General features: G+C 32.7%; 1 protein-coding gene across 22 annotated transcripts in view; it reads right to left on the bottom strand.

Annotated features, from left to right (window-relative positions):
* Positions 1 to 1,563: 1,563 nt before the first annotated feature.
* Positions 1,564 to 12,274, bottom strand: part of LOC106867804 (kinesin light chain) — a 126,492-nt gene continuing 115,781 nt past the window's right edge. For all 22 annotated transcript variants that reach the window (XM_052973612.1, XM_052973604.1, XM_052973610.1 and 19 more), the window contains 2 exons: positions 9,342 to 9,399; positions 1,564 to 6,431 (listed from right to left, as the gene is read on the bottom strand). In XM_052973612.1, coding sequence (XP_052829572.1) covers positions 6,351 to 6,431; positions 9,342 to 9,399 — 139 coding nt within the window. In that variant the 3' untranslated portion in view covers positions 1,564 to 6,350. The remainder of the gene's footprint in view (positions 6,432 to 9,341; positions 9,400 to 12,274) is intronic.

Genomic DNA, 12,274 nt, shown 5'->3' with positions numbered 1-12,274 from the left:
TATATATGGGTGTGTTTGTCCCTATACACTCACCACTTGACAACTGGTGTTGTGTTTGCGGTCTGGCAAAAAAGGACATAGAATAAATACGAGGCATAAAAAATAGAAAGAACTGAAGTTGATTTCATTCAACTAAAATACTTAAGGCAGTGCCCCAGCATGGGCATAATCTGACTGAAACAGATAAAAAGAAGATATACCTCCTCAGCAAAACACCTACCCTGTCCATCTATCCTAAATTGCAGGGTGGAGTGGGGGTCTTGACTAGCAAGTACTTGGTGAGCTGACTAGTGACAGGGCCATGAAAAAAGCACCATGTACACTCTGCAAAGTGGTTGGCTTTAGGAAAGGCACCCAGCTATGAAAACAATGCCAAAGCAGACACTGCAGCTTTGGCTCATTAATTCCTGTTGAACTGTCGAACCCATGCCAGTATAGAAAAAAAAAGGGTGTTAAATGATGATTATATGTATATGTAAACATATACGTATATACTCATAGACATATATATAATATAGATACACATAGATATATACATATAATGCATGAGGAGTGGATTGGCCAATTGACTGGAAGCTCTTGTAAACAGCTTTATCATAAGGTGTTAAATGGGATTTGCATTATATTAAATACATGTATACACATATATACATTGCAATGTGTGTATGTATATATATATATATATATATATATATATATATATATATATATATATACATACACATACAGATAAACTTCATTCCCTTTACTCTGTCGGATACGTAGTGTGTTCGTTTTTGGTGAGGTGAGAATTCTGTTTATTTATATATATTTTTGGGACAATACTGTGCTGATGAACGAAATCTAGATTCATTCTAGTAATCGCGAAATCGGCCGATACACAGTTAAGTTTATTTAAAAGAAAGTTGGTCGTCTTCTGTTGGTTGTTTTTCCTCGCATTAGGTACTAAATGTGGTTATTTTGAGAAGTCCACTGTGTGGCGTTATTATTTTCTGTAATAATGCCCTTTATATAAATATAAACGAATAATTATATTCTTGGGAATAGAAATTTCCCTTATGAATTTTTTTACACACTGGCTTCTTGATAAAATTCTTGTAAAAGAGTTTTATCCCTTTTTGAATATATATATATATATATATATATATATACACACACACACACATACCAGGCTTCCATATAGTTTCCACCCACTGCATTTTATTTACACACATTAGCCCAAGCCTATAGAAAAAGACACTTTTGCCCAAGATGACACAAAGTAGGATCGAACCTGAAACCAAATGGTTAGCATAATGAACTTGTATTAAATGCAACTGCACTTTAGTGCAATATGTCTCCCATATAACACATTTTAGAGCCGTTTACAAACACTTCAAACCAACAGGCTGACACATTCCTCAAGCATTGAGTGTATTATTAAAAAAGTAACCATAACCAAGGTTTTTTTCTTCCCACTCACTCTATTTTTTTTTTAATAAGGTGTTGTATGTACAGCTGACAAATAGAATGAAAACAATTTGAAATATAACACAAACAAAATAAACCAACAAACAACATCAATGAACTAAGCTTTACTTTATTTATTCAGTGACTGTATGATGTAGCAATCACTGGAAAGATCCAATAATTACATCCGACAGAAGGCATGACTGACCTTGGATAAAACTGAACCACCACTGGGTGGTGTAGAGAACATGAATTATCAAGAAAAAGATTTTTAAGGAAAAAAAAAAATAACATAAGAGTAGTAATAGTAATAATTGTAATTGTAATAATAAATATAAAGACAAGTTGGGATGAGGGAGATAGGGATGTGCAAAATAAAAGATTTAGATTGAAAAATCTATCATCTATTTGTTACAGATTGAGTTTAAAAAAAAATGTTGCTAAAAAACCCTTATAAATACTGTCAGTCTAGTTATGAGAGCATTTTTGAGGAGAATAAGCCAACAACAGAGCAAATGTAGTCAGTCAAATGTGTGTGTGTGTTTTTTGTGTGTGTATGTTATATATATCTATATATCTATATATATAAATACATATATAGATAGACAAACATATAGATGTAAACCAGAGCAGCACTGAATGCACAACACTCCAATCGATGTACCCATAAGAATTGCTGGATATAATCATATATACAGAAAAGAAAATCAATCTCATCTAAAACGTAACAAGCATCATGACAGACTATTAGATTTTTTAGTTTATTTATTATTTTTCAGTTTTTTTTTCATATTTTTTCATTTGTTATATTTAATTTATAGTCAGAAAATTTAGCTCTCCCCACTTCCATGCTAAGCCACCCAGCACATACCATCATCATTCAGACGCTCATTCAGTCTGATCATCCACCCAATAAATACCATTTGATGGTAATTAGTACAAGCATATACTGCTATTAGTAAATATCTTAACACTAATTTATGCATCTAAGGGGAGAACCACTTTGCAGCTTAAAATACTCTGAAATTTAAACTAAAAATATTTTCTGCATGACCTAAATGAGGAAAAAAAAAATATTTTAATGATTTTCTCAAACATAATTCAATTAAATAACTAGCTGGGAGAATCAGGACAGAAGAAAGAAAGAAAGAAAGAAGTTATCATAACATCCTGCTCAAACTGAACTTTCTAAAGTGTTTGCAGAATCACAATGTAATCAACTCATCATAAAGCTTGAATGAGGTAGCAAGAAAGAAAAAAACCACTTTAACCGGTCACGAGATCATAAAAAAAGATCTCTGAATTGCACAGCACGGAAGACAAAAATGCACAACTTAAATATTAATAGCAAGAATGATCCAAACAATATTTCTGAGTTGCAGTAAAAGATATGGAGCAAATAATAATAATAATAAAGGACAAACTATATTCTCAGTAATTCATTCACATTGACTGAAGGTTACTCTATTAATGCTAACAGTGCCAGGAGAGTTTTATAGCATTTGCGGAAAGATTCAGTAAACCAATTACTTTAGACACTCCCAAATTTATTATTATTTTATTTGTTTCTTTTATCTTTTAGAAAAAAAAAAAAAAAAATAGATGCATTAAAAAAACAAAAGCATGTTATGTGTATGTGTGTGTCCCTTCTCTCCATTTGTCTATATCCATGAGTAAATGGGTGCCTGATATTGAGCGCTGATTAGTTGGGGTGGGGGTGGGGGAAGAAAGATAAATACATAAAAAATCCCAAAACATTGTAAACATGGCAAATAAATAAAATGAAAGCTCAAAGTGAAGAGAAAGCCCCTAAACGACCACCTCTAACACTGACTATCACTCTCACCTTGTAATAAATATGAACGAAACACAAGTACTTCATAGATCTGACCAATGGCTGTATTTCTTCCTTGCCTCTATGCTCTGCTGTTAACTCAAGTCTCTTAAACTATTGATATCCAGTTATACATCACCAGGAAATACTGTGTATGTATGTTGTATATGTTATGTGTGCGTGTGTAATGGAATAGCGATAGGAAAAAAAAAAAAAAAACCTTATATAGCAAAAAGTTATTTGCTACAATGACAAAATACATGGCATTGTTGTTACATAATAGTTATATATTTAGTTTTTATTTCAGAGATATTATTTAACTTTGTTAAAGTGTCATTTACAAGGTTCTTAAGAGTTCTCAAGAATGAGAGATTAGCTCTTGCTTATTCTTTAATTTAGAAATGCCGTATTTTTTTTTTTTGTTTTTTCATTTGGAGTGGGGGAAAGGGGCAAGGACTGGGGGATTACCATAACTTTTTATGGAATTTATATAGGGAAGAGACAAAAATGTTAAAATTGTTATTAATTTCATTTTTTAAAATCTTTCTCTAAGTTATTTACATTTTATAACTATAATTTATACACAGTGAGTACATGAGTTACCAAACATGTTGAAAGGTCGCTGTGCTCTAGTAATTAAGGCTGTACACTTTACAGACGGGGCAGCACCTGACACGGCACAAATCTACAGGTAAATCACAAGAAAAGCCATATAACAATGGATGGAAATTTTGATGTTTGCAATAAATTAGAAACAAATAATATAATAAAAATGGTTGCACATTCAGAAGACTGATCAGGTTTAGGGTACTCAACTTAAAGAGCTTTGTGTCTGAATTCACCCCTCATTTAATCCTACTCCAAATAACACAATCACGAAAGGTGGGGGCGGGGAGAGGGTCTCGAAACAAGAACAATTTCCTTATTTTTCACTGGTGGTGAGCATTGTTTCCTCATAAAGAAAAGATTCATTGCATTTTATTTCGTGTCATCACATTGTATCTCCATTTACAGTCTCAACAGATTATCTTTTATGTATTTTCGGGATCTTCAGTGTTAGTAACTCTTAGTTTAGTAAAGGAAAAGAAAAAAAAGAAAATGAATGCAAACAAACTACTCAAGGAGACCTCTTTTGTGCAAAATGTGGGAGAAATACACCAAACATATCACTCATTTTGTGGACTATTTTCCCCCTCAATTCACAAAATAGGGAAACCTACTGAGTAGTCTGTGTTACTCAGCTGACATCTATGGATACGACCATTTTACTTAATTCCCTGCTGGCCATTTTAACACCAAATTGATATGTACAAATACCAGCAGTGAAATAAACTTTAGGAATACAGTGTAAACTATTCACATGCAAAATGCATTCATCTTAGATTACTGGAGTGCAGCACCTCAATGTTTTAAGGAAATTTAGAAGGGAACAGATTGTTTCTTGCAAATAAGAAACGAGCTTTTTTAGTTTGCAGTGCCCTTACCAAAACAACACAACAAACAAAGAAACAAACAGCCAACCACTCCAGTAAGTCAAATATATATATATACATATATATATATATATATATATATATATATATATATATATATATATATTTCTCTACAATGACAAACACAGAACATTTGCTATAAGATGAACTGTAGTTAATTGAACTATAAAACTAACATTATAAAGAGAGAAGTTGAAGAGCTTTAATTGAAGTATAAAGCTCATAGCATAAAGAGTCTAAATGGTTTCATTTATTAAAAAAAATTTTTTTTAATTATTATATGATATAACTGCATCATGGTAGCAGTTTACTGTCAGAAATAAATTGCATACTTATATGGCTGTGATAAGTTTGTTTCCCAACCACATGGTTCAAGATCCAACCCCACTGCATGGGCAAGTGTCTTCTATTAGACTTGGGCTGACCAAAGCCTTCCGAGTGGATTTGGGAGATGGAAACTGAAAGAAGCCCGCCATATATGTGTGTGTGTGTGTGTGTGTATGTGTGTTTGTCCATGTCTTGACATTACATGATAGTTGTAAATGAGTGTCATCGTCATGCAAGAGGTGTCCTTCGCTTCCAATATTCTGTGAAAAACATGATCATGGGAAAATAATGCTTTACTTGGAAACAGGTGAGGGTTGATGATAAGAAGGGCATCCAGCTGTAGGAAATCTGCCTCAACGAGTTCCATCTGACCCAAGCTAGCATGGAAAAGTGGACGTTAACATGATGAAAAACAAATTCAATTTAGTTCAATTTTATTTATCTAGAAATCTGAATATTATCTGTGTGTGTGTGTGTGTGTGTGTGTGTGTGTGTGCAGATAAAAAATATTGGCAATGTAATAAGTAAACTTGAGTGCTGCAGTTGTTCATGATAGATGTGATTGTACATGGAATTGACAGACTGTCTTATGTGGTCAACTATGTCTTCTTTTTACACAATCACAATTGACTATTTTGTTTCTTCTTCTTCAAGTGCAACCATTTACAAAAACATGAATGTGAATCTCTTAAGCATCATACACTCAGAATTTCAGAGTTTTTAAATATTGTGGGGTAGGGAGAAATTAATAATAATAATAAAGCTAACTGCTTTCTTATTTTTTTTCTTTAGTGAAATATGACAGCACAAAGGGAGAGATGAAGCCATAACTTTGAAGACTGTTATGGAACCGAGATCAAACCTGTTGGTTCTCGGCAGCATTGTTCTTTTTCTTTTTCTCTATGTTAGTCAAACTTATTGGAACATAGATAAAGAAAAAAAAATGATATTGAAATTAAAAGGAATGAAGAAGAAATATATAAGAAAACAGATGAAAAGAAAAAGTAGGAAAAAGAAGAGAAAGAAATAGAGTCACCCATATTGTATAGATGACATGATCTGACATGAGCTGGGTGAAGAGATGTCCAACTGAGCAGTAAGAGAAGGGATTGTGGTGGTGGTGGTGGTTGTGGTAGTAGTAGTGGAATAGGAGTAAACATTAGCTATATGATGTAGCATATAAAAGAAGTAAGCTGGGTGGGGTGGCATGCTATACACATAGGCTGGCTGTACAAGACAAACTGACATCAAAAAGGCCGATTTGACAATTGGTCTGAACTTGCAGTTCTGCTTCGGATACTAAGGTCGCCTATAGATCGACGATTTTCCTGCAATTAAAAAGCAGAAAAAAGAAAAATTTGAGTTTTAAGTAATATTTTTATGGAAAAACAGCAAAATGGAAAAAAGGGGGGCGGTGAGAGAGAGAGAGAGAACAGTTCAGATGAAATTTTTTTTAATACTTGTGCTAAGACCAAGTAGTTTCATGAGAAGTTTACAAAAGAAAGGAGTAACTAATTTGGCATATTAGAGGTGTAACTACAGTGCCTCTAATTTTCCTAACTCAAGCATAAGCACTGCTGAAACTACATCTCAATATATTTCTGACTTTCAAATCTGATTTAGCTCTTTAGCATTCAGATTTCTCAAATGCAATGCTTATTTATTCACACTGTTCTGAATTAATAATGTATTTACTCACAGCTTTGGGATTTTGATGACATGACTGTTTATTTTTAGAATGACATTGTAGGACAGATGTGAGTGACCAGATATGGACAGTTTGAACGTAAAGGTGGTGGAATATTTTGGCCGGATATGGCCAGTTTAAATGCTTACATTTTATTTAAAGGGATAACCTATGAACAGTAAATTTAAAACTGCAACATTAAAATCTATTCTGCTCAACAATCTGTTAATTCTCAATCTTTTATTCAGAAAAGAAACTTCATTTCAGGATTATTTAAAAAGCCCATCAGCAGTGCTTTACTATCAGCATCAAATCGATATTTCTCTCTTATAGAATAAGAATCGTTCTTGTTATCACATGAGCTGAATGAGTAAGGGCCAGACATAATTTCCTACAAGAGCTCCTATTGTCATTGAGGGATTGAGTGAAAGAAGTCAGTGTATAAGAGTTAAATTACTTTAGTAATTAGTATTTATCATTGTTTTATGAAAATATTGGCTAGTAGAGAATGCTTAATATAGGGACAGTACAATTCAAAAAATTATGGAGTGTTGGCTATAAATTTGGCAGCAAGCCAAATAATGTGTTTTCTCTGTAAAGTGTTTATCCAAAACAAAGCCATTGTTGCTACAAGACCTTTACCTCTGGAATTCTAATTCAATTGAATAACCTGGTGGTGACCATGTTTGATGGCACTGATTACCTGATCATAGGATTTTTGTTGTATGGCTTAGTGGTTAAGGTATTTGGTACATGATCATAAGGTCATGAGTTCGATTCCCTGCAGTGTGTTGTGTGCTTGAGCAAGATACTTTATTTCATGTTGCTCCAGTCCACTCAGCTGGTAAAAGTGAGTTGTATCTGTATATCAAAGGGCCAGTCTTGTTATGTGTTATACTCAATCTCCTTGAAAACTACAGTAACGATACACATGTCTGTAGAGTGCTCAGCCACTTGCACATAAATTTCACAAGCAAGCTGTTCCATTGATCGAATCAACTGGAGCACTTGTAACAGACAGAGTGCCAATTAGTTATAGTAATGTATCATGGGAAGTATACAACACTATCATATGAATGTTTCATCTTTGTTTCCGTTTTTTCTTTAAAAAAAATTACATTCACACTTGGGGCTATATTTGATTGATATATAGAAATTTGTCAGTTTTTGTAGAAGGAAAAAAAACTGTAAAGTGGTTGGCATTTGGAAGGGCATCCAATTGTAAAAACCTTGCCAAATCAGGCCTTGCCAGTGTTGGAGCCATGTAAAAAGCACTCTGTAAGGTGGTTGGTGTTAGGATGGGCATCCAGCCAAAATAGACAGTGAAGCCTAGTGCAGTCTTCTGCTTAGCCAGCCCCTGTCAAACTGTTCAACCCATGTCAGCATGTAACATGGACATTAAATGATGATGATGAATGTGGGTCTTGCCAAAGAACAGGTTATTTTTTACTACATTTGTTTTCTTGGGGCACCTTGTTAAATTCGCTAAAACTTCCAACATTCAATTCATTCTGTAAACTTCTCATTCAAGCTTCATATAAAGATCTATGATTATGAGGACCTCTTTCACTTGGACCTATCTAGAGGTTTAACTTGAATCCACCTGTCTTGTCACAAACTGAAAAAAAAATATTGAGTCAGATTGGTACTTTTTGTGGTTGTTAATTTTCCAAGATGACACAACCAACAACCTCTCAAGCAGATTACATAGTCTTTCTATTATTGTTGTATTTCATGTTAGATTTTGTTCTATTATCATTACTCTCTCCCACCCTTCACACTTTCTTTTGTTTCAGGAATTTTCATATTAAAAAAACTTATTGGTCAAGATGGAATTCTAGAGTACTTTAGACAGTCCTATTTCTTCTGGTGAATAAAAATGGTTCCTGGAGAGCAACAAAAACTTCTGAATTTCTCCCTTACAATTTCTTTTGCTTTCTTCAATTAATTAAAGTTGAGTAATCCTCTCAAACTGAATTCAATATTCTTGAAATAACTTAAAACCCTAAAGTTTCCAGGCTGAATTAAAATGATAAAAGAACAGAAAAAGTAAAGATACTGTACATGGAGTTATTTAGATTTCAAAAAAATGTCTGTTCTGATTACAGCAAAAGTTTAAAAGTCAAGCATGGGTTTGTACTAAAGCATTGCTAGTTTTTAAACCATTTTATTGACGAGTTACCAAAAATTCTGATGTCAGGAATATGTCGCAAGGAAATCCAAATATACAAAACTTCTCACCCTGCTGTCAAAATATGGAGAATATATAGAACATGAGAATTGTCAGCCTAAACCAACTACAAAACTAAAATCTGACATACTGAAATGAGAGTCATACATTCGTCTCATAAATGTTTTGTGCTTACAATAAATCCATTGATTAGTTTTTTTTTTCTCCAAATCAATTAAAAAATACCCAATGAGAATAATTAGAAAAACAAAGTAATAATAAAGTGAACAAATAAAATTAAGTAAAACATGCTACACAATCTGAAAGTGTGGCTGACTCTGCAACTTAAAAGAATTCAAAGAAAAATTAGTCAAACCTTACACTTAATTTATCTTTACTGCTTGTGGGGAGTACTGACAAGGAGCTTGCTCTTTTCATACTGCAAAATAAAAATAAGTATAAGATAAAATACTGGAAAAAGAATAAAAACTGACACTGAAAACCCCCCCAAAATTTCAACAACAATGAAATTAGTACTAATGAAAAACAAAGTGGTGTGTTAGTTGAATGACAAAACAAATCTATATATTGCAATTTCTATATGTAGCATCATTCATAAAGAATGCAACTGAGAGGAAGAGGAAAAGGAGGACAAAAAGAAAGAGAGAGAGAGAGAGAGAGAAAGGAATATAATTTGAAAAAAAGGAGAACTAAATGTGTGAATTTATTTTTATTAACTGAAATTATTGATATTAACCAATTGCATACATCTTTACTAATGACAGGCATTTTTTGTTTTCTATATGTTTATTTCAATTAAATGCTTACCTAGCTATAAATATGACATTAACTATTACTTTACTACTCGAGATGTTAACATACAAGTGTAGTATCATCAGATGTCGTTCATTTTGCAGTAAACATACTTGATATATATCACAAAACACTAATAATTAGCTTATAAATCAGCATTGGGCCAGAGATGTTTTGGGGGAAGGCACATTTGATTTAATTAACCCTTCATATTTCACTGGTTTATCAAATTTCACCTAATGAAGCTGATCCTTCATAAAATTTGTAGTAACCCTAAAAACAATTTGCATTTCAGGACTGATGTGAAGCTACATGATAGGAACAGATCACCAAGTCAGACTATATATATATATATATATATATATATATATATATATATATATATATATATATATATATATATATATATATATATATATATTAGTCCACCTGCTAGAGATAGAAGCTAAATTTTCACTCAACACACACCCTACCACCTTGAAAATGAGACTCAGATAATGTAGCCATAGTGGTTAGGATATTGCACCCACAATCTTGCAATCATAGTTTCAATTCTTGGACTGGGCTGAATGTAGTGTGTTCTTGGCCAAAACAATTTCATGTTGCTCCAGTCCACTCAGCTGTAACTCTGTGATGGACTGGCATCCTATTCAAAGGGAATGTTGTGATCTCAGTCACTTGTATGCCAGGAAAACCAAGTAATTGGCCCCATAAGTCCTGGGATTTGAGACAATAACATCCAAGGACTGATAATGAGGACGAAGCAAAGAATGTGTTGACGTCAATCAAGTTCTGTCAATTGAGGCTAACTACAACCAAGCAACAAAGATATAGATTTAAAAAAAAAAATTATTATTATCCACTGTTCCTTAATTTAACCTGTTATATAATTTGAAAGTACAGTTAACTCGGCAAATATAAGTAATGAGACATAATGAACTCAACATTTAGTCTAGTTCTGCCTCTATAGCTTTTCATACTCAATGATTTCTGACATTGACAGAAAGTCATTATTGATTCAAGTGACCAAATGGCTTTGATATTTCATTAACCAAAAAAGGATGATGATGATAATGATAATAATTTCTTATTAGACACAAGAATTAAAATTTGGGGAAAGAGAACAACTGATTATATTAATTTCACTACATGACTAGTACTTCATTTTTCCACCACCACCCTAGGAAAGTTGGCCCTGGTGGAATTAGAACTCAGAATGTAAAGAGTCAGAATAATGTGCTGATTTTTTGTGAAACATAATAATTCCTCAAAGTTATAAAATAATAAACACTTTAATGGTTTCCTAATGATGAGGTTTCAGTCAGGACATTGCTCCAAGTTCCCTGATATCAGCAACAATGAGAAATTTGTGGCTTTTCCAGTTTAATATTGGTTTCAAATTTTGGCACAAGGTGAGCCATTTGGGGGGGGAAGGGCTGAGTTGATTAGATTGACCCCAGTACTCAACTGGTACTTATTTTATCGATCCCAAAAGGATGAAAGGCAAAGCCGACCTTGGCAGAATTTGAACTCAACATGCTGGGCAAAATGTTTAGCGGTATTTCATCTATCTTTACATTCTAATGATTCTGCCAGCTGGCTGCCTTACAGATTTGTGTTTATTATTTCTTTTATGATGTTAAATTATGTAAAAGTAACTTCTACAGAAAAAGTAAGTTCATGTCCCACAGGCAGCCTGTGAAATATACATTGATTGGTTGATTACAGTGAAACAGAGTCGGTTTTTAAAACTAATGTATTCATCACTGGTTAAAAATCAGGTAAATATTTATTATAAAAGAAGAGAATCAATCAAAACTATATAAATACAACATAGTAGTACATCTTTGAGAGCATATCAATCTTGTTAAATAAAATAGACAGTAATTTTTCTCAATGCAAAGATTATTAGTTTTTGAAATGAAAGGCAAAAACAATGATAATGATAAATAAACAATTTTTTTTAAAAGTATTTTTCCAGAACATAAGATGCTGTCAAACTGTGTACTTTGTTGAAGATAATTAATTAAATTGCTAAATACTTAATTTAGAATAAGACATACATACACACAAACACACACATTTATGTACATACATATGTGTGTATATATTATGTGTATATGTGAGTACATATATAAATGTATATGTATATATCTATATGTGTATGTATTATGTTGAGTGTTGTTAAATATTGTTTATGAGGTATTTCACTTTTTTTTTTCTTTTGAAGACAAAAAAAAAATAAAGAAGAAGGAAAAAAAGAGGAAGACAATCAGGATGGGTGTGGCAGTCTGGAGAAGCAGGTTTTTGTGAAAGTGGATGCAATCAAATCACAAAATGCACAAAAAATGGGAACAACAATGTAAATAATAACAGCAACAACAACTACAACCACAACAACAAGGCATTCCGATCAAACTGCCAAATATTAAGAGCAAAACTGAAGTTAAAAAAGTAAATTTTTTTCTTGTAGAAGACATGTAAAAGCTAAGGTAAAATTA

This window comes from Octopus bimaculoides, chromosome 16 (assembly GCF_001194135.2).
Source record: "Octopus bimaculoides isolate UCB-OBI-ISO-001 chromosome 16, ASM119413v2, whole genome shotgun sequence".
Taxonomy (NCBI): domain Eukaryota; kingdom Metazoa; phylum Mollusca; class Cephalopoda; order Octopoda; family Octopodidae; genus Octopus; species Octopus bimaculoides.
Note: the sequence above shows the minus strand (reverse complement) of the source record. Positions and strands in the feature narration are given on the sequence as shown.